The following is a 23,012-nucleotide window of genomic DNA, read 5'->3' as shown; positions in this document are numbered from 1 at the left end:
TTTATAAAGATTATGTAAACAGTGTTCTTACCCCTGGGAGTCTTTCATCTTGAGCACCGAACATACAGTATCCAAACTTGCTGCCTCATTTGTTGCCGTGTAAATCTGCATTCTTAATCTGTATATCCATTTGGGCACATTTTATTCATTCCTAATAAAGTGATTTCAGCTCTAAGAAGATAGCTGCTTTGTATGTCTAGGGAGATGACTCCTTTTATTAAACAGATTTGTCATCACCTAGAAAAGGGATTATTCTTTTCCAGCTTTTTTTTTTTTTCACATGTCAAGCTACAGATTTTCATATTAAGAAATGAAAAAGCCAGATTTTAGGACAGTCTCTGAAATACTATGTTAAGACAGTCAGGCCAGCAAGACCCAGGCCCCTGCACCCGCCATGCTCTGTAACACACGGGGCTTGTCTCCAACATTGTGTCTTTCATGAAATTAGGAGACTGCCTTATAATTAGAGAATGCTTGAGTGTCAGGGTGCTCTTTCACAATCCTTATTTAAGTTGACCCTCACCCCACACCGCTCAGGTAGGCAGGAGAGGTGGTATGTTTAGTGCAGGTAAGGGACTGAGACGCAGGAGTGAGGAGAGTTGCCGGAGTCACATAGCTATTAAGTCAGGATAGAATCACAGTCTCCTGACTCTGGTCTAGCTTTTCTGGTACCTTCTATGCCACACTGCCCTAATTTTCTTCTTATTGCAGGTATAATAAATCACTAAAATGAGTCGTTGTCTGAAAGTGTAGTCCCATGATGTCAAATCTAGAATTGGTATTGGTCCTTTCACCTTAAATTATATCTTAGTTACATTGATTTCTTGGAATTGAGTTAGAACTTAGTTATTTATCTGAAAATTTCCTGAGGACCTCTCAATACCTAATAACCTTTGTGAGGTCTCTTTCTTTAGAACTGGGGTTGCCTACGGATTTGTCACAGGGTACATGTTCCTTTTTTCGTGAAGTCATTATCACTTGGTGTCAGATGAAACTCTTTCATCTCGTTCCTCTGCATTTCCTAGCAGGCTTGCTGATAACTTCTTCACTTTGTCAGTCTCAGACTGGGTAATGACAAAAAGTCCCAGTTGACACCTGCAAACAGATCTCCTGTTTCTGTGCTAAGCTTTTGTTGATGTTCTCCAGCACGGAGTGTGGAAAGCATTTCCATTTCAAATGATTTGGAGGTTTAAATTCTCCAGTCCTAGTTCGTCAAACCCACACATGGATGCCTAAGAAAGCGGTCATTACATCTGTTTCACTTTTCTTAAATCAGCACATCTTACCGGCTCTCTAAAAACAGCCATGGTGGTGGTCTGCCTTGAGCCACCAGAATTCCTAACGTCATCTTATATAACAGCTGTTCCATTGGCCTGAATTCCTTTTTGTTCCTTTTTTGCTTAGGTTTTAATTCAAGAGATTTTAAAAATATTAGTTCATATGGGAATAAAGAGTAATAAAATCCTGCTAACCTATGTGATTATGTTGGGGAAGGCTAACCTAAATTAGTGTTTGTGTGAAATAAAGGATATTTTTCACAGGAATAAAATTATTTTGTTTCAAGTCCACATTAACTTGGACTATTCTAGTGCATGTAGACTTAACAAAAATCTATAAGGGAAGGGTTTCAAATGAATAGGAATGATTTGTATTGCATCTTACATGTAAGTGGACGTCTAAAACCCACTTGGATGAGAAGTACAGTCATGTGCCTCATAATGACGTCTCAGTCTACGATGGACCGCATTTACAACGGTGGTCCCGTAAGATTAGTACCATAGAGCCTAGATGTGCAGTAGGCTGTACCATCCAGGTTTGTGTAAGTTCACTCTATGATGTTCGCATGACAATGAAATTGCCTAATGACGTGTTTCTCAGAACATATCCCCATCATTAAGTGACACAGGACTGTACTTTTTTTGCTATGTGTTTTAAATCTTCTCCCTGCAATTCTGTTTATACCATTCTTTGGCAATTTTTGTTTAAAAAGAAAACAGTGTAACTCAAAAAGGAGTGGGGTTGCAGATATAGCATGTGAAAATTAACTCTTAGTTATGACTGGAGCCAGAGTCCAGAAAGATTTGCTCTCCAGCAGGTGCAAAAAGGTGATTTTTGAAGATATCCCACTTGCATGACTGCATCTTAATGTTGAGGCCGTCAGCTGTACCTAACACTCATAAGCTCAGCCCAAGCAACTGAACCAATTCATTTGCCCCGTACAAAAGTATAGTGAAGAAAACATAGTGTTGTCTGCCAAGCTTTCTGAAGATGCTGAATTGATCTGAGTGGCTACCTCGGTGCGCTCTCACCTCCTACAGAGAAAAGCAAGTCTGAAAACAGCTGAGAGTATATTTCAGTGACTTGACCCCTAGCGTGCAGAAATCTGGGCTGCTCCGTGAGGAAGAGGTGGCATGGTGTCACTCGGGTTTGTCGCTCAGCATGGCAGAGGGTACACAGTCTCGCTTTATTTTCCTCTCTCCCTCCTAGCTTGAGTTTAAGTTTGAATGTGGTATGTTTTGTGTGGTTGGAGTGACCAATCATCCAAGTTTGTCAGGAACTGAGCAGTTTCCCAGAATATGGGACTTCTAGTGCTAAAACCAGTAAAATCCTGGGCAAACTAGGACAAGTATGTTTGTAACTAATGGGAGGTTCCTGAGCAATAGATTTAACCAGGTGTGTACATTTTTTTCTTAACTTAATAATATACTAATCCCATGTCCACTATAATCAGTACTGAAAGGGACTTCAAGGAGAATTGGCTAAACAAGGCAGCAGGCTGATAGTGTGAAGAGACCAGGCCTCCAGTGAAGAGAGCTGGCTTTACCTCTTCTGCTGGATGTTCTTGGACAAGATGCTTAATAGTAGATCCTTCACGAGTTGTACTAATTATTGTTACAAAGTATGTGTGTTATGGACCAGGGTCAAAATTGATTGAGCTTCTCTATATTCTTTGTTCAGCTCTAGAGGACGTTGGAACTGGAGTCTACGAGAGCACTGGGGTAGAGCTCAATGCATTCTGAGTGTTAGCCAGGTGGTCTGGGAGGCCCATCCCATGCTCTCCAGTAGCAGCCTGGCATGTCTCTCTCAGGGCACTCCTCCCACTGCACTGTAATGATCGCTTTGGGTTTCCCCCTCTTCAGGGTTAGGGGGAGCTCCTCAAGGAAGGACACTTGTGTTATTCCTTCAGGCTCCCCAAAGGCTAGCACAGGGCCTGGCATCACAGTAGGTACTGCATAATGTGGATGGATGGATGGATGGATGAGCGGATGGATGAGTGGATAGATAAATAGATAGGCAGCCTCAGTAGGCCAGCAGTCTAATAATTCTTTCTTTCCTTATGGAAGAGAAATTAAATTAATGGACGTAGAGGTGCTTTAACTAGGGAAGCATTTTGTGAGCATGTCTGTGGTGATATTTTTAGGTCTCTGGGTTTCTCTTAGCATCCTCACCAGGTGCTCACTGTATGGGAATGAGGTTTATGGGGCTGCTTTAAATTCATGTGCAGAGTCCAGCGGGCTTGCAGTTTTCAGGATCACCAATGTCCTTCTTCTCAGCTGCGTCGCTTGATGATTTCTGTCGAGCAGGTTTTCTGTGGGCATACCAAAGTGCTTTTGTCACAGGAAGCCTACCTGCTGAAGTTGTTCTGCACGACTGAAGCAAGTTTTCTAGAGCCTACATGAGATCACCACTGTTCACTTTTTCTTGTTTTCTTGGGCATTCTCCTTTATCCTTTTTTCATTCATAGGCTAATGTGGTCAGTTTAACTCATTAGCCAAATTATTGAAATAAGATTTTCTAAAAATGTGTATGTTTAAGATGTCCCTCATTAGGAATTTGGCAGTTGGATAGCCATTATTAGCCAAGTTGGCAGTTCTTCAGGTGCTGCCCTAATGCATCTCAGAAATGCCGAGATTTCTAGCACTTCTGGTTTGTTTCTCTCATGGTGCTGTGGCTAGCAGTTAATGATCATTTGATGAGGTCAGGGTGGGGTCTTTGGTCAGAACTATCCTTATTCACACCCTGAAGTCACCAGACCATTGCCAGCTTTTCACTTGGTTGGTGTTGCGTAGAGGCAACCATGATTTGATTCAACTTCGTTTGTGAGAAATCTAAACTGGGCTGAGAAAATTATAGCTCTGAGGAGTTCTTTTTGAGGGTTGTAGAAACCTGGCTTTATTAACTGTGAAAGAAGATGAGATAAAATAAATAATGCTAAATAATTCAAAGTCTCTTTATAATTAATTTTGTATTCATCTTCCCTGAGTAATTGGGAGAGACAGAAACCATGACATTCCAGCCTCACTTTTTATGAACACCAAAGAAAAAAATTCTTTGATGTACAAATTCATGGAAAACCAATAGTTGTAAAAGAATAAAAACTGGGGCATACTGAGTGGGCCTCTGGTAGAAATAAGTCATTTAAAAGGGCAACGCAGTCAAATACTTAGCCTCAGCTTCTGACAGTGAAGTGAAGAGTCTCAAGGCTGTGTCTTGAGGCAAGGTTACTGGTAAAGATTCCCCAGGAACGGGAATTTAGGTGTTTTGTTCTTAAGATTAATAAAAGGACAGAGACACCCTCTTGCTGTCCCCCAGTCCCACACATGAGCTACCACATCTGCCCAAACGTGCCCGGGATTGTTGCACTTCACGTATTTTCTGGATAGAAAACAGCTGGAGGACTTTTTTAGCCCCTCTCCCCACAGCAGGTGGGTGGTTCCATGAAAAGGCCTTAATTCTGTAGAAAGCCGTCCTGGGCGCGTTTGCCACGGGTGAATTCGTAATGATTTGGCTTTCTTTTTTGTCTTGAATTTGTTTTCTGCTGGTGGAAGCTCCTCCTTTAATCACAGAGTGTTGACAGAACAGCCTGAAGGTTTGTTTACTATCTGAGTTCCACCGTTGGTAATTAGTCTGCTCCACAGTGCCTTCTAGAAGGAAGTAAAAGTTTGTTTTTCTCTTCCCACCAGACTGTTAAACACAGAATTATGTCTTGTATATAGTCATTTTGAGTTGCTCAAGGTGAAATGCAATTGACTTTCACATAAAAGCAAGAATGCCCATGTTTGCAATCAAGTAGGAGGCCAGCACAGCCTCTTCCCATCTAGTGTCAAAGGCCAGTTAATAAAACTAAGCCTGGTGTCTGGCCACAGTGTCTTCCTTGTCACAGTTACATGGATTAAATTAGTAAACTGCATGGAACTGAGTAGAAGCTTCAAAAGACTGAGTGAGCATCCTTCTTCTCTGTCTATAGTTCATAGAAAACCAAAACCTCATTTTACAAGCAAAGCCCAGTCTTTGATTTTCATATGGTTTCTCAGAAATCCAGAGATTTGAATGAAGTAGCGTTAAGGCCAAGCCAGAACTTAACCAAAGCAGCCAGCGCCTTGCCAAGTCCACTCGTGGCCTCACCGTGTCCCAGGATGACACGTGGGCCCCTCCTGCTCAGCCCAAGGGAGACGTCCGCTGGGGAGGTCAGACCTCAGGGCCTGTGGATTCTTCACCTCCCAGCTCCTCCTCAAAGGTGAGGATCATTGGCTGCCATTTCAGATGCTAGACAAAACACAGAACCATGCTCATGTGCCGTACCTGTGTACAGTGGTAAGAGGGCAAAGGCGTTACATTTGTTAGTAGACAAAGGAGAGTTCAAATGAAACAATAAATAGTTAAATATGTGGCCTTAGCATAACAATGCAAATGGAAATACTGTTGGATAGGGAAAGTGAAAATGGCCTCTCATGTACTAATAGGCGTAAATACTTTTTCAGGGCCCACAGCCTGTCACCTACAGATCACCAAGCAGCTTTCTACCTGGCTCTGCAGCTTGCCATCTCCAGACAGGTGAGTGTCTCTGATGTTCGCTGAACTTGGCGCACGCTCTGTCCTGATACAGTTCCTTCAGCCCTTCCGTTTGAGGTAGCAGCTGATCTTCCTTCATTCGTGAGACTAACCGGGAGCCAGGGACTCTTCTCAGAGCGTGCTGACTCCTCACAGCGAAGACCTGGTGTTTTAGTCAGTTTAAGCATCAGCTGTAAAGACACAGGCGTGCTTTTGGTGATTAAATCCATAAATCTGAAAGGCCCAACCTGGGGTCAGATGCCAACATGGGATGCAGCACATGGCATGTACTGCGAACCCCGGAGTCCTCACAGAGCCTGTTTCCCTTCTAACAGAGCCCGGTGCTGAGCAGCATGGTGGGGATTTAGTCACTGGTGGGGGCCTAGTTGTCATAAGGGTATCGGTGATTGACAGGAAGATGCCAGCAGATGTAGACAAAAGACCAGTTCCTTTAAAATATGTAGAAGATATGAACAATTGCACACAGTGGGCCCTCGAAACAGGAGACTTAACAGTATTCTCCTTGCTGGAGAGGCAAGCTTTGCTCGCCTTCATCTTCCCAATGGCAGCTTCCAGAAGCTGCCTTTGCCATTCACAGACCCTCCTGCCCCTCCCAGCTGTTCTGGAGACTCTGGCTACATGCCTGCCTGCCCACCAGGTGCAAGACACTGGTGGTAACCCCAGCACATTCCTGAGTGCTGACTGGAGGGTGAACCGAAGGTCAGTTCCCCAGACATGCCATTCCCCTGGCAGGCCTGGGCTGCAGGCATGCTTCTTTCTTCCTGGAGGCCTGGGAATGGTGCTGAGAAGTGACTCCCATTGGTGTCCTGGGGACTGAGGAAGCCAAGATACCTCTTCTGTAAAGGTCGTTTCACCCAGCGCTGAACTGATGCAGAGCTGCTGCTGCAACCCCTGTGGGCTGGTGGTTGACCATCTTGTCTCTCTCCTCCACCAGGAACTTCTCTCGCCTGCTCCATGAAGCTTCCTTCCTACAGCAGCCCGCACTTGTTCTTCCTCGTGCTCAACTCTCTTGTTCACTATCTTTCCATTAGATTTCAGGTTCCACGAGGGCAGGAACCCATGTCTGTCATCATCATTGCTTTACCCTGGCAGCTGGAACACTGCCTAGCATGTGTTAGGCACTCAGTAATACTCGTTGAATGAAGGAATCAGCTTTGAATTCCTTCAAGTCAGCTATCCCTTAAGGCCATCATTTTGAACCCTTTATCAGTTTGTTCCTAATTGCTCTGGTCATCCTAATTGCCCTAGTCAGCAAATTGACACCATGGATATACGTGCCTTTCCACCCTCCCCATAATACCAGGCTGAGTGCTGTTCACACAGTAGGTTATCACCCTGAGGAGTGAAAAAGTAGATGGAGCCTTGTGGGTGCAGCAGCAGCCTTGGTGGCACACAGCAAGACAACACCAAACCTCTGGGGAGTGTTTCCCTGCTGACTGAGGGCATGGGGTTGTGGCCCTCTTACCATTAGAGCCAATGCCTTTTGACCAGGAGGAGAGGACGGGAGAGGAGTCGGAAGATCTAGTGCTACTCTCATCTCAGTCACTCAATGCCGGATGACCTTGCTCAAGTCATCTCACCTCTCTGGAGTTCATCTTCCTCCCTGGAAGTGAAGGGTTGTGCCAAACGATCTCTCTTCCAGCTGTGATAGCCACGATTCTATGACACAAAAGCAGAAAGCCTCCATAGCCAGCATTTATAACTTAAATCCATCCAAAATGGAATTTCAGTGAGGAAAACTAATAGATTTGGGAAAGACGGAAGTCGTGGCTTCCTCCTAAGGAGTGAGGTTATTGAGGGTCTGGGAAGAAGCAGGATTGCTGAGAAGAGGTGCAGCACAGAGAGAGGAACTGGAGGGAGGACAGGGAAGAGTCCCTGGGGCAGTCGTGTAAGAAAGCTTCAGTCTCCAGCACTGTTTGGAAATCCAGCTTCAGGTTCTAATTCGCCCTAGTCCTTGTGAAACCTGCATGGAATCTCAGGTGTTCAAATATCTATTATGCATGCATTTTACCCACCCCTGTGCTTGAGGATTTTGAACAGTCTTCAACAGCTGTTGCATTTTAGAGGTTAAGGTTGTATCTGGTCCTACCTGAATTTGGATACATCTGCTTTGTATGTGGCATTGCAATTTGTTTCTTGGATGGAGTTATTTCGGGTTCTCGTTTGGAAAGTTGTGGGAGTTTTGTTTGTTTGTTTGTTTGCATATTTCCTTGATCTCTAGTGGAGAGCCAGGACAAAGGAACTGGAAAAGAATCACAGGTGTCTGATCACTTGGGAAGCTCTCTTTAAGGTTTGGTAACTTATTAAGCACTGTAATTTCAGTAATACCTTAAAAAATGAGAACAGTTCCGCTAAGGCAGTTTAATTCCACTAAAAACTTCTGGCAATTTGTTTGTGTCTCCGTGTAGAGTGAAATTATCTTGGGCATAATCGAAAGTAGATCAGTTTTATGGAAAAAGAGAATTTGTTTATTTAGGGAGAAATGAAAGATTTGGTGTTGGCAGTCATATAGAGGAACAGAGTCTCTCCTATCACTTCATCGGTCATAGTATCGCCTGGAAAGAGCATCTGTTTTCACCTTTCTGGTTGGTATCCTGGGGCTGTCCTAAAGATGGCTTCATATCTGAATGTGGCACAAGGCAAAACAACTCCTGATATGTCCAGAGAATCAGTTATGGAAATTGTGGCTTCATATGTGTGTGTGTGTGTGTGTGTGTGTGTATTTAAAATTCTTTTTGGTTTTGTTTAAAACCAGATACCAGAGGCTCTGGGGTACGTCCGCCAAGCTCTCCAACTTCAAGGCGATGATGCCAACTCCCTGCACCTCCTGGCCCTCTTGCTGTCAGCACAGAAGCATTACCATGATGCTCTGAATATCATTGACATGGCCCTGAGTGAATATCCAGAAAATTTTATGTAAGTGATCCTGGGCTGTGGTTTCCCCTTACTCAAAAGGCATTAAATTTACTTCTCCCCCTTCCTTCTCTCCAATCTGTCTAATTTAAGTCCTTCATGGGTAAATAGTACAAAATTCCCTTCCCTTTTATTTTTTCATGATATTTAGAAACAAACGCAGTCTGTTGGGTCAACCTTGTTAAGTTAAACTACTTCATCCATTCTCTCCCAGTGTGTACCCTTGGGGCGCACAAGATGATTTTAGATGGATTGCAGATGAACATTTTTATTTTAATGGGTATACATTTTTTAAGTGTACATTAGAAAAAATATAACTGCGTTTCAAAGTGTGATCTCATGGAAATTATTGCTTGAAGGGAAACTAAGAATTTCCTAAATGAATTGTTTTAAAGTCAATTTAAAGGAAAAAATTAAGTAAATACAGATATACGTGCTATGGCAGAAGCTTTATTGAACAAACTCCAGTGACTGAAATTTGGGAAACATTGTTTTCTAGCTTGTCTGTCCCGCCTTACCAGGGGCTTCGGCTAATTCCAGGTGACTGTTATATTTTAGGCAACTTTGATCAAGATACCTGACCTCTTTGTGCCTTGGTTTTATTCTCTGGGAAATGGAATTCCTTAAATCAATCAATCAATATTTGTACGTAACCTAAGAATTGTCGTTATAAACTGCCACATGTTTGAATTATCTACTTATCTTCACATCTTTGCCCCGAATCCCTGATCCAGGCCTGTTGGTTAGGCTTTGTTGAGAAGGACATTGCCTTTTGGGCCACTCAGTTCCCATTTTATCCTCAGTGAAGTAGCTTAGTAACCAGTACACAGAGGCCAGAAACTGTAAACACTCCTGCACGCTGGCAGGTTAATTGTCTGAGTGGCGGGGTCAGTAATGGGGCGGGGGAGAAAGGAAGGAATGTAGCTGGTGGCCCGGCTGGCTCTTCACTTTCAGAAATAAGTGCCATCGCAAATTCTAAGTGGATCAGCTTTGGCTTTATTTCTCTGCCTCATCACCTCACTGTGTTTTTAATCAGTGCATTTCAGCAGCTCTCCTTGGAAAATTGGTTCACACATTTCCATTACAAACATTTCTTTGTCTTCAATTGAAAAGGGCACTTCTCTTCTCCCCATCGAGAAAATTCTCATTATAATCCAGGAACCCTCTGACTAGAGATTTCTTTTGTAGGCTCAGCTATTTATGCAGAGTGAATTAAAGAGCTGTGCTGCAGTGGTTTACTTGTTGCAGATCTCAAACTTGCTCTTTTGCACAGCGAGTGTATTTCTGGGTTTATCCAAAGCTAGTTAGCCGATGGAACCTTAAAGTGGTTAAAGCACTTTAAAAAATACTCCATCCTTTACCCGTCCATCAGTACAGTACAGCCCGATGCAAGTGAATTCTGTTTCTCTCATCAATATGTATAAAGCGCGTTCCTTTCTCTCACCTCCCAACACCTTCATTAGACGTTAGACTCCAGCATGTGGCTCCTGCAGAGACAGCCTAAGGTGTCATCCGAGAGGAGGCTTATTAAACTAATGGCCACCCCACACAGTAAACAGTAAACAGTGGTGGCTAATATGGTAATGCCTCCAAGTGACAGCAGCTGACAGCCTTTTCAAGTAGTGTAAGTAAGGAACAGCAGTAGAGATATTTGAGGAATGCAAGCCTGTTATTTTAATGTTAAGCTGTAAGCTCAAAAAAGCAAAGCATATGGCAGCAGGTCTGAGAGCAGCCGATGACTTGTTTGCTTTTTAAATATTTGTATTTCTTCCTTTGTGATGGGAAACTTCTTCCCAAGAATACTTTATTAAAAGTTGGGGCCAGATGTTATCGGTGGATCCCATGGTCTCTTCCCCAACCTGGGTAAAACCTTTTCACACCAACCTAAACAAAACAATGTGGGCACTTGTCCCAACTGCCAGGTAGTTTTATCTGTTTGTTCATGACAAGCTTGTCACAAACTGTAGTCCAGCCTAGTGCAGTCCAGTCCAGCAGAACTGTAGACTCTCAGAGGCCTGGAATGCCTCGTGTTTCTTGTGTCCCACCAGCCGTAGCTCCCACAGAGTGAATACGAAGTCAGTGTTTGATCAGTACCTGCTAGATGAAGGTGACAGCCCACCCCACTGTTAGGGTCAGGCCTGTCCAGCTGTGAGACAGTTAAACTGTTGAATAGAGAATTGATTTAGCTAGGCTCTTAGCCTGATGCAGAGAATTACAGAATTTTTTGGTCCCTGTTAAGTTTATTCAAGGTGCTTAAACACCAACTTTTATCATTTCAGTGCGACAGTAGGATAGGTAATATTTGAGAGACCAGCTGTCCCTCTAAGGGCCTTCAGCTGTCTCAGCGAGTGCATTTAAGACATTTGTGCACAGTGATCACCCGATAATTGGGACGAGTGCATGTTATTATTACTACGGCACTTTCAAATATGATATTTTAGAATCCTTTAAAATTGTTGTTATTAGAGTAGAAGTAAAAGAGTATTTATTAAATGTATTTAAAATAATAATACAACTAACATATGTACACCCACTTCCTGCGTGACCCTCTCTATCCTCTCCCCTTGCCCCTGAATTCTATGTTGAGCATTCTCTTGTGTTTCTATACTGTTACTGAACCAGGTTCGTTTCGCCTGCCCCACAATTATGCCAATCACCGAGACAATGAGTTCGCAAAGAGAAAGGGTTTAATTATCAGGCAGCCAAGTGAGGAGACGGGAGGACCAATCTCAAATCCACCTCCTCGAAAAACGAGGATTAGGGATATTTATGGGATTAGGGGCCGGATGGTCTGAAGTGTGAGAATAGAAGATTGGAGGTAAGAAGTAAGGTAATTGATGATCTGCGCAAGCGTAGTCAAGCTTCATGGCTCTCCATAGGATGCATATCCACAAAGTGGCGGTGTTACCATGATCTGAGGGTGGAGTTTTTAGTTCCGTGACATCAGGAGGTCGTGCAGTCTAGTTGGTGAGTTGGTGGTTTTAGCCGCCTGAACTGGACAAGGAGTCGACTCTCAGTTGCTGAAAAACTCAAGCCCCGTTACCACGGTGACCCAGGCATCAGAGATGTTGTCTATAGGGTGGGTTTTAGTAATGCATTCTCTAACTACTTTTGCAAACAGACAACCAACTGAGTGTGGTTAAAGCAAGTTGGCCCCCGTTTTCAATACCATGTATGTTTGTACACCTAATAATAAAAATTTCTAATTTTGCATGTTTAAAAATTTTTTAATGGAATATACTGACTATATCCTTATACTACTTGCTTTCATTGCTTAATATTATGTACCTGAGGTTCATCTTATTGCATACAGCAACAACTTATTCATTTACACTGAGGAATAGTACTTTATTATATAAATTTACCAAGATTTATTTTTCCAGTCTAGTGTAAACGGATATGTGGTTTGTTTTCAGTTTTGGGCCACTATGAACAATGCTGCTGTAAATATTCTTGTATGGATCTCCTGGTGCACATGTGCAAGCATACCTCCAGGGGTACACCTACAAGTGAAATTGTTGGGTCATAGGATATGTGTATCTTCAGTTTTACCAAATAAGTCCAAACTGCTTCCAAAGTGCTTGTGCTGGTTTACCCACCAGCAGTGCCCGAGAGCCCAGATGGCTCCGTACACCAACACTCAGTGTGGTCAGACTTATTTTTGGCGATATGGTTGCTGGTTAATGGTATCACATTGCGAGTTTAAGTTGCGTGTCCTTTGTTCTTAATGAGATTGAAGACCTTTTTATTTGTTTATTGGTCATTTAGCTTTTCTCTTTTGTGAAGCACTTGTAGAAATCTTTCCTCTTTTCTAATTGGGTTGACTTGTTCATACTCATTTGTAAGATTTCTTTTTAAATTATGGTTTCAAGTCCTTTTGGTTTTTCTATGTGTTATAAAAATCTGTAATCTGTGTCTTGTCTTTGCCTTCTCTTAACAATGTCTTTTGATGAGCAGAAGTTCTTATTTTTAAAGTAGTTGAATTTATCAGTCATTTCTTTTATGGATAGTACTTTCTATGTCTAGTTTAAGAGAACTTTTCCTTCTCCAAGATCATGAAGATAGTCTCCTGAATTATCTTGTATAAGCTCTCTTGTTACTTTTCACACGTAGCTCTGAGAGTCCATCTGGAACTGACTGTTTTATGTCTGTATGGTGTGAGGGATCAAATGTAATGTTTTCCCATATGGATATCCAATTGTCCTAACATCATGTATTGAAAAGATTCCTTTCTGTTTCTCCACAGTCCCACTTAAGTCTTAAATCAAATGTTCGGGGGGGGGGGGGGTGCGGACAGAGGACTGTGTCTGAGCCTTCTATCTGGTTCTGTTGGTCAGTGTGTCCTTCTCTGTGTGAATGCCACTGTTTCTTCCCTGTTACAACTTTGTTATATGTGAGTAGGTCAGTCCCTTTAGCTTGCTCTTCAGGAGTGTCCTGGCGATTCTCAGCCCTTTAAGCTTTCATAAAAATTTTCAAATCAGTTTGTTAAGTTCCGCAAAAAAAAAATCTGTTGGAATTACATTTGATCTAATAGCTCAGTTTGGGAAGAATTATGTATTTATGACAGTGGGTTTCCAATCCATGGCCATTATAGCTCGCTATTTAGGCCTTTTAAAAATATTTTTTAATGAAGTTTTACAATTTTCTTCATAAATATTTTGCCCATTTTTTACTAGATTTATTTCTAGTTACCTGAAAAAATTTCCATGCTTTTGTGTACAGTATACGTATGCAGTATTTTTTTTTAAATCAAATTTGCTATGTACTTGTTACTAGTGTATAGAAAGGCAGCTGGGTTTTGTATATTCTTCTTGACCCAACAACCCAGCCGAACCCTTATTAACTCTAACAATTTATATGTAGATTACTTTGGGATTTCTATATAGACAATGACTTTTATCTGAAATAATTAAAATTTAGTTTCTTTTTCTCTGATCCTTCTACTTTTTACAAGTTGCAGTACTGTATTAGTTAGGACCTTCAGTGAAATTGAATAAAATTCTTTCAATGTTTGACCATTAAAACGTTTGTTACAGTTTTGTTTATAGATACTGTTTAAGAGGTTAAGAAAATTTCCTCCTTCCTGGTTTGCTAAGAGTTGTTCTGTTTTTTAAATCGTGAATTGATATTGGTTTTATCAAAATGCTTTTTCTGTATTTATTGAGATGATTATATGATTTTACTCCTTTAATCTGTGAATGTTATATTAATTGGGATTTTTAAATGTTAAATTAACCTTGCATTCCTGGATAAGCCCAACTCGATCATGACATATTAGCTTGTTTATGGGTTCGGTTTACTAACGTTTTTAAGAACATTCACATTTATGTTCATGTATGAAGTAGCTTGTAATTTTCCTTTCTCCTTATATCTTTGTCTGGTTTTGGCATCAGGGTTAGGCCAGCCTCATAAAATGAGTTGGAGTAGTTCTTTTTTGTGTGTTTTGGAACCATTTGTGTAAGATTGGAATTATTTGTTCCTAGAATAATAAGTTTGGGTAGAATTTGTCTGTAAAACCATATGGGCTGGTCTTGATTTTCTGTGGAAAGACTCCTGATGCTGTTTTTTTTTTTTAATGATTATAGGATATTCAGATTTTCTACTTCTTATTTTTATTAAACTGTGTATAACATATAAGCTGTAATATGTAATATGTATATTTTAAGGATTTATCCGTTTCATCTAAATGTTAAATTTTATTGGCATAAAGTTGTTTATAATGTGTTTTATCTGTTTATTGTCATACAGCCTCTGTGGTTAAGTCTTTTTCATTCCTAATATTGTTTAATGTGCCTTCTTTTTTTTCTTGAATACTCTTCCCAGAAATTTGTCTGTTACATTGATCTTTTCAAAGAACCAACTTTTTCATGGTCTCAACTATATGCTTACTTTCTCTTCCACGTATTTCTGTTCTTATTTCTATTATTTCCTGTCTTCTTTCTTTTCAGTTTGTTCTGTTTTGTTTTATTTGGTTTTCCTTCTTAATCTTTTAAGTTGGATATTTAGTTCACTAATTTTTGTCTTCTTTTCTGACATAAGCATTTAAGACTAAAAATTTCCAACTAAGTACTGCTTTAGTGGTAAACTACAAATTTCAATAAGTGAAATTTTTGTTATTGTTTAGTTCTAAATATTTTTAAATTTCCATTGTTCTTTTTTGACTCAGTTGTTTTGGAAACTTATTACATAATTGTCAAATATATGGAGTTTTTTTTACTTATCTTTTGTTAATGGGCTTTCAATAACTTCATGGAATTTTGTTCAGAGACTATAATCTATATAAATTTGAAATTTTTTGAGACTTTTCTTATGGCTCAGCATAAAGTCACTTCTTGTAAATATTCCATGTGTGCTTGAAAAGAATGTTTTCTGCATTTGGGGGTAAATTTTTCTATTTTTTTTAGATTAAGCTATTAATGATATTCAGATCTTCTTTATTCTTACTGATGTTTTTTGTTTACTTAATTATCAATTAGTGAGCAGATGCATGTTGAAATCTACCTGTAGGATTGTAGTTGTCCTGTTTCACCACATGTTAGAGCAATTTTTGCTATATAGTTTAAAGCTATGCTGTTAGGTGCATATAAATTTAGAATTGCTATGTCTTCCTGGTAAATTCAACCATTTATCATTATGTAATGTCACATAATTCATTTTGCCTCAAAGTCTGCTTTATATGCTATACACATACGTCCATATGCATATATTCACATATATGTGCACATATATACACACATACAAATATATGTGTGTGTGTATACATGTGCTTGGAACGTCTTTTTCCACCCTCTCTGAACTTTCTATATTGTTATGTTTTAGATGTACTCTTGTGCTCGTTATATATAGCTGACTTTTTTTTTTAACTCAAGATGACAGTCTTATCTGGAACATCTAGTTCATTTCCATTTATTGTAAATACTGATATATTTGTGTTAGTGTCTCCCACCTAACTTGTGCTTTCTATTTGTCCTGCTCTTTTTTCATCTCTCATCCTCTCCTTTCCTACCTTCTTTTAGATTACATTTTTATTACATATTTTTCCTTTACTAATTTAGAGAAAGAAACATTCCATTTTGGTGGTGGTTGTTTAGTGATAACCCTAGAAATTTCAGTGAGGGTCTCTTGCTGGCAAACTTTCTCCGTTTGTATCTAAAAATATATTTGGCTTTGCTCTCAAAAGAGATTCTTCAAGCTGGATATATAATTCTAGGCTCACAGTTCCTCACAGCACACGTGATCTTGCTCCTTTTGTAGGAGTTGAGAAGCCAACTGTTTAACTTCAGCTCATTTTAATGTCATCTGTCCTTTCTCTCTGGCTGCTCTCATTGCCATTGTTGCTGATGCTTTACGTTTTCATTCTGATACAGCTAAGAGTGGATCCTGCTTGGGAGTCATTGGACTTTTTAAACTGTGGGTTGGTATTGTTGGCATTGTGTATCATTTCTAGAAAATTCTCAGCCATTATTTCTTCAAATACTTCTTCTCTTATTGAGAGCATATAATTGGATCTCGCTTTTAATTTAGTCTGATAATTTCTGCCTTTTGTCTCAAGCATTTGGTCCATTCACATTTAATATAATTAGTGATACGGTTGGATTTATGTCTGCCATTTCTATATATGTCTTGTGTTTTTTGTTGCTCCTATACTACCTTCTTTTTCTGTTGAAAAAATTGCTTTTTTTAAATCCTTCAACTAGTAAATAGTTGAAGTTTCAACCAAACGATGAAAAATTAGTATTTTCTGATTATGTATTAAATGTCTCCAACACATTGTTTTCCCTAAAATAAAATTTAACAAAGTTTATATTGAACAGTGTTCATGAATTCCGATAGATTGACTATCTATTGTACTTGGTACGAGAGCCTTGATCTTTCTTTTTCTGAAATATAACTTTGCGAAAATTTCCTAATTGATTAAAACATTTTACTTAGTAATTTTCCTCATCGGCCCAGAAAGGTAGAAGGAGGTGCCAGGTGATATTTGGAAAGGTTCTTTCTCCTAAAGATGAGGCGGATGTCTGTCAGTGGCGCTTTGATTGGACCCTCACAGACTTTGTGTTTCTGCCATGGAGACTCATTTTTAGATAAAATATGGGGATGAGAACTGACAGTTTGTTACTTTTTTCTCTGGAAGATTTTTCAGATAGTATCATACTTATGGTAGCATTTGAGAACTTTAGTGTAACTAAAATGCGTTATTCTAACTCAGCAAGCCTTACAATGGGTTTAGTTTCTTGCCCTGAGACGAATTATGGTTGTGCAACTTTCCTAATTATAGATTTTTAATTGACTTGAATTTTACTCTTTCCTATTTAAATGGAATCCTTACTTGTGTGCTCTCAGAGAGGTCATCATATCAACAACACACTTAAGAAGCCATCAAATGTTACCACAAAGCACAAGACAGTAATTTTTGAAACATCTCAAGGATACAATAGAAGTGGGATCATTATGGTGTTTGGACAACTCTTTTAAGTGTGTTTTCTGATGCATAACTTTGATGCATCAGTCACCTGACTGCAAGACCACAAGCTCCTCTGCAGTATTCTCCTTCTCTGTGTGTGCTCTTCTGCTCTCGTACATGTGAAAGCAGACTTCGTCAGACAATCACATTTCTTTTTACACCAGTGGGAACTAACTGTCTGGAAAGAACTGAACATATGTAAGCTTCCTTCATTCATTCACCCATTCATTCACTCATTTAGCAAAAATAACCACTGGCATTTATACACTGCTTTATGGCAGGCAACTCTTGTCAGCACTTCACACATTTAAAGTAATTTAATCATCATGAGAACCATCAAAGGGAGGTAGTATTATCATCCCCATTTTACAGATCAGGAAACTGAGGCACAAAGAGGTTAAGTAATTTGTCCAAGATTATGCACCTAGTAAGTGGCAGAGACATGATTTGAACCCAGGCAGTCTGACCTTGACATCTGTGTGCTCTTAACCACTGCCTTCAAAGCATTGAGTTCCTACCACATTCCAGTTGCCATGCTAGGTGTAGGGGATGCTGCCACGAACAAGAGAAAGACAGTCTGTGCTTAGAGCTAACAATCCAGATGAGCAGGACTTTGATGCTATCTTCCCTGTTAATCTCATCAATAAACTAGAAAACATGATAAGGATCATTCTTTTGTCCATTAGAGTACATATCTGGTTTTAAAAAAAATCATTACTTGGCAAGTAAGACTATGTCTCTTTCTTACTCTGTCTCACACACACACACACTCTCAGAGAAACTCAATTTAAGTTGAAATGTCATATTGAGTAATGTTTTCATGTAGTGATTACTGAGAGGCCAGATGTTATGGGCTGTTTTTAGGCCTGAGCTGAGCGATGGAGTAATGAACATGCTGGTGAAATTTGCATTTGATAGAAAGTTGGGCCCACAAGGAAAGAGGGTGTTCATCTCATTAAATTAGAGTAATGATCCATGGATACCTGCAGGATGTCTGGGATGGAGGGAGGAAGGCAATGTCGGCAACCCAGGGTTGCCCGTCCCTCGGATACAATTGAGGAGGGGATCTTTGGGCAAAGGAGAGTGGCTGGCAGCCTGAAAGATACCACAGATCAAAGTGGAGCAGATTCAGTGGTGTGGTAGCTTATTTAAAATTAACTCTCTGCAACAAAAAAACAACCTGAATAAAAAATGGGCAGAGGACTTGAATGGACGTTTCTCCAAAGTAGATAGTCAAATGGCCAATAAGCACGTGAAAATGTTCTTAGCATCACTAAATCGTTAGGGATGGTTAAGACCACAGTGAGATACCACTTCATACCATTAAGACGGCTCTTAAAATAAACAAACAGGAAGTAGCAAGTGTTGGTGAGGATGTGGAGAAACTAGAAATCATAGCGACAGTTCTATGATTTTGAGTAGCCTAGAGCGGCAGTTGCCAAGGGCTGGGGGAGGAGGGAATGAGGAATTATCGTTTAATGGGTACAGAGTTTCAGTTTTGCAAGAAGAAAGTTCTGGAGATGGATGGTGACAATTGTTACCAACAATGTGAATGCAATTAATACCACTGAACTGTCCACTTAAAAATGGTAAATTTTGTGTTATGTATATTTTACCACAGGTTTTTTAAAAATCAACTTTCCAACCTCTCTTTAGTGACTTGTGTGGGCGGAGGAAGGTTTCCAGCACTCCTGGGAGGTTGAGATTAGATGGCTGGGGCCCGTATGCCCCTGGATTCTCTCTGTGGCTCTGGATCATGAAGCCACTGTTCCCCTGGGAGGTACTTGCTAAGGCAAGGACTCGCTTCCCACCACACCAGCCGTCTCTGTGATCTTTCTGTGAGGCGATGGGGCTGTGGTGTTGCCTTCAGTAATGTAGATGCTTGTCAAGAGAGACAGAATCCTCAAAAGGCAATGAAAAATGCCTCAGAAACTGAAAATTGGGTTTAAGAGGCCAGAGTAGAAGAACTGGAAAAGAGAAAATGGAAGAGAACTTCCTTGAAGCCAGATTGGTTCATGAGAAGATCCTCCTTCCTCCAGGGCTTGGAGCAGCTTGTCCTCACGTCAGGAGTTGTGCTAGCCCAAACGCCTCTCCCCATTTCCACTTGACCAACACTAGGCTTGCATGGGGCTGTTTGTCCCTCAATTAAAAGTCCTCACAGGAGTAGCCTGCTTCTTTTCCAGAGAGTTCCCCCTTTTCTGGTTATTTCTGAGTATGCTGGAGAGAAAGTCTTCAGGGCATACCGATCTCCTTGTCAGCCAGGGAAGGGAGCTCCTCAGAAGAGGCCAGGCTGGGGCAGCCACACCAAACCCATCCATCCTCGAGGTGGCATGCAGAAGGTTTATTTATTCTGGTGCTTTTCTTTGCAAGATCTCAAGTCCTCCTAGATATCTCATTCAACAATTCAAAGTATGGAGTATCAGCTTCAGACTTCACGCAGGTGCTTCCTGGAAACTTCTGGATCCCCAGCACCTAACCCAGTGCTTGGCGTGCCGTGAATATTCGTACATGTTTGTGCAGTGAGTAGTTGAAACTAATGACCCTGCTGAATAGCCTGGTGGCCTTAGTTCACAGCCCAAGCGTGTCCACCTGTGTTTCTTCTATGGTCCATTTTGGTTTTGACTCTGCCAAGTTTCACTCTATGATAAAATGATGGTCTTCTTACTGCAAATGGGTCATATAAAGCACCTGCTAGTTACCCAGCCAACTGTGAAACAAATCGAACGGTCCAAATACAGTTGAACATCAGCTCATTTGTGACGGTCTTTTGCATTTTAAGGTAATGAAAGTTTACTATTTGAGAACAAAACAAAACAAAAACACCTGAGAGCAAAGAAGAGAGAGAACAGAAGCTCCAAATTAACCCCATAAGTATTCTTGTGGAAATCCTGCACTGAAAACAGTGGGGATCCATGATCCACCTACAGATGATCAGATTCACTGCCCTTTGAACCCCTCCCCCAGTTAATGGTTAGAGAGCCCCACTTCCTGCCAAGTGTGTGCCAGGCTCAGGAGAGCCAAGGCCAGGGAAAGCACCGTCCCTGCCCTTGCCTGGCTTCCGGCACAATGTGGAGGAGAAGTACTTTGGAGTGTGCTGAGTGCCCCAGGAGAAACAAAGATCCCCACTGCGGCCCGCACCAGCGCACCGTCAGGGAGCAGGGCTCCCTGTTAAAGCCCCAGCCATAGACAAAGGTCCTCCCTTTGGTGTCCCTTGGCACTGCTGAAACAAGCCAAGCAAAACAAAACAAAACCCTTCACAACGGACTAAGTGTGAACCCGCAGGAGGTAAAGACGGAGAACGTGGGAAATGTAAGCCAGGCCAGGGTTCACAGGAGCAGGTTTCTGGTGCAAAGACTCATGGTCCCATTTGGCATCCAGATGATCCCAGAGAGATGTGTTGTCCACCTCTGGTCCCAAAGAGCTGGTTCAGCTTCCCAGCACCCTGCCGAGTTTTTTCCTTTCTGGCTCCCTTCCTGACTTTGAGTGGAGGGAGTCATTTCCATATTACAGGACTTGATGGGTTCCTTTGAGTCCGTGTCACATCTGGCCTGGGCCCTTTCCCTTCTAGGTCAAGGTGACTGTAGGATTCTCATTCTTTTGACATCTGCCGTTGTCCACTGAAATGGGCCCAGATGTCTTATTTCTCCCCTTGTGCTGCTATCCTCAGACTGGGGAATATGCGGAAATCAGGGCCATGGGAACTGAGTCAGAAATAAAGACTGGGAGCCCTCCAGAGAGAGGTCTTTCGGGGAGGCGGCAGGTCAATTCATTTGCTTTCAGTTCACCCCCTCCCCGACTTTAGAAATGACAATGGCTTTGTGGTTCAGAGAGAAGAGATTATTTGTTTTGAGAGCCTGAATAGTTTGATGGAAAGACTTGCTTCCAAATATTTCCTGTTCACACGTTTACTTACCGGATGGCTCACTGTGCTGAAGGCACTTGCTCACCAACCTGCTTACAAACCAGAGGGCAGGTCCTCCACCTCCTGTTTACTTTGCACCCCACATCCCCTAGCCCCACCCGCTCAGAGAGCACCCAGGAAACTGTACTGACTATGTGGATTCTCTGTTGCTTTGTGGACCGCACTGCATGAAATGGCTCCTTTCGTAAGAATGTCAGACTCGGGCATTAGCGGAGGTCTTTGCAATGCAGGCAGTGTGATTCCAGAGGTGTTTTTAGGTCAAGCTGTCCAGATCCTTTCCGGCTTAGGTGCTGGCTCCAGGGAGCTAATAGGAGTTGAGATCAATGGCTGAATCAGGAGTGAAAAATAAGCCAAACTGGGGTTTCTTGAGGTGATTTATTCTAGCTGAATATGTCAGTTGTTTGTTTGTTCTAAAAATACCGCTAGAAGGATGGGGGAGTAGTCCAGATTGTTGACACTTTGACTGAAATGAGAAGCAAAATGTAACTGATATGGGATCTAGCAGGAGTTCCTGCCTGTTATGAAGAGGAGGCGGGATTAGGAAAGTAAGAGGCCCAGGCGAATCCAGAGACGGCCATGGACTGTGCGTAGCACCCGCCACTCACGAGCAGCCTCCCAACTGAGGATGAGAGGCTGCTAAGTTCTGCAAAGGAAGATGTCTGTTCCTGATACTTTCTTTTGCTTAATGAGCATAGTGTCAATTTTCCCAGGAAGCAGCAGATCTGGGATCCTGGGCCGGGAAAACGCTCACCGTGACAGCAAGGCCAGCTTGGGAGAAATGCCGAATGACCTCGCCAGACATGCTGGCATATTGTTCAGCGTCTTCTTCTCGAGCAACCATAGGCCTTAAAAGTGGTCAGATTTCTAGAACTTCCCTAGTGGTTAAAAACTCCCAGACAGAAGTTTGCCAGCGAGCCACGTGGGTCCGTTACTTGACAGGGCGTCATCCCTAGAGAAGATGCTCTTAGAAGAGCCGTGCTCTTCAAACCCTCCTCTCGTGCTTTGTTAGCAAACTGACCAGGAGTCAGTGTGTGTTTCGGGTTCTGTAAAGGAAACCAGGTACTCAGATTTGATCCCTGAAAAGCTGGTAGTCTAGGGGTTTCCATCTGGAAGGCTGGAAGCTGACATCTGCTAGCAGAGTTCCCTTAGGTCAGCACACATTTCAAAAATGCTTAGACTTGATTACCTTTAGGCTAGGCAGGCACGACTCCACACGCTCCCTGGCATCTTGAGCCTGGCTCCTATTCACTGGTCTGGTTCTGGGAGACATTTGAGTTTTCGATCCCTGAGGAGGACACCCAGCGGCACTGGGTGGGTACTCGGTACTCTGCAGTCTCAGGAGAGGCCCTTTACGTGGGTGACAGTGTGAGTGGTGCACTGGGGTTGGTAACTGACCCTCACCAGAGACACCCCGGGAGGACCTGGACAAGGGTATAGCACAGCCATCAGGAAGCCATCCAGGGACTCCTCCGGAAGGAGGGGAGGCAGTCTCTTCAAGACCACAGGTGGGAGTGCCCTTCGTTTGTGAGCTTAATGTAAGTGGTTGATCAGAATTCCCGCTGAATTTAACAACAAAATACTCCAAAAATTCTTATAGGAATGAAATAAACAGAGGTAGAATTTCCTAAGTGTATGGGCTATGGAAACTCTTTTTCTTGTAGGTCTTTAGAAAAAAAAAAAAATCAGACCATTAAAGGTTAGGATGGAGAGTTAAGAACTAGAGAGGTGCTTTGCACGCAAGTCACCTGGGAATCCTCTTACAGGAAGATTCTGATCCATTGGGTCCAGAGTGGGTGGATATTCTGCATTTCTCACAAGCTCGCAGGGGACGCTGAGACTGCCTGCCCCAGACTACGCTGA

The 23,012-nt window shown here is 41.8% G+C and overlaps 1 protein-coding gene across 12 annotated transcripts in view; it reads left to right on the top strand.

The window, feature by feature from the left end:
• The window catches only part of TTC7B (tetratricopeptide repeat domain 7B), a 246,416-nt gene that overhangs the window by 144,331 nt on the left and 79,073 nt on the right, over window positions 1–23,012 (top strand). For all 12 annotated transcript variants that reach the window (XM_044774202.2, XM_070514194.1, XM_070514196.1 and 9 more), the window contains 2 exons: window positions 5,763–5,835; window positions 8,609–8,769. In XM_044774202.2, coding sequence (XP_044630137.1) covers window positions 5,763–5,835; window positions 8,609–8,769 — 234 coding nt within the window. The remainder of the gene's footprint in view (window positions 1–5,762; window positions 5,836–8,608; window positions 8,770–23,012) is intronic.

The sequence above is a fragment of the Equus asinus genome, chromosome 7 (genome assembly GCF_041296235.1).
Source record: "Equus asinus isolate D_3611 breed Donkey chromosome 7, EquAss-T2T_v2, whole genome shotgun sequence".
Taxonomy (NCBI): Eukaryota; Metazoa; Chordata; class Mammalia; order Perissodactyla; family Equidae; genus Equus; species Equus asinus.
The sequence above is the reverse complement of the archived record's forward strand: the minus strand, read 5'-3'. Positions and strand labels throughout refer to the sequence as shown.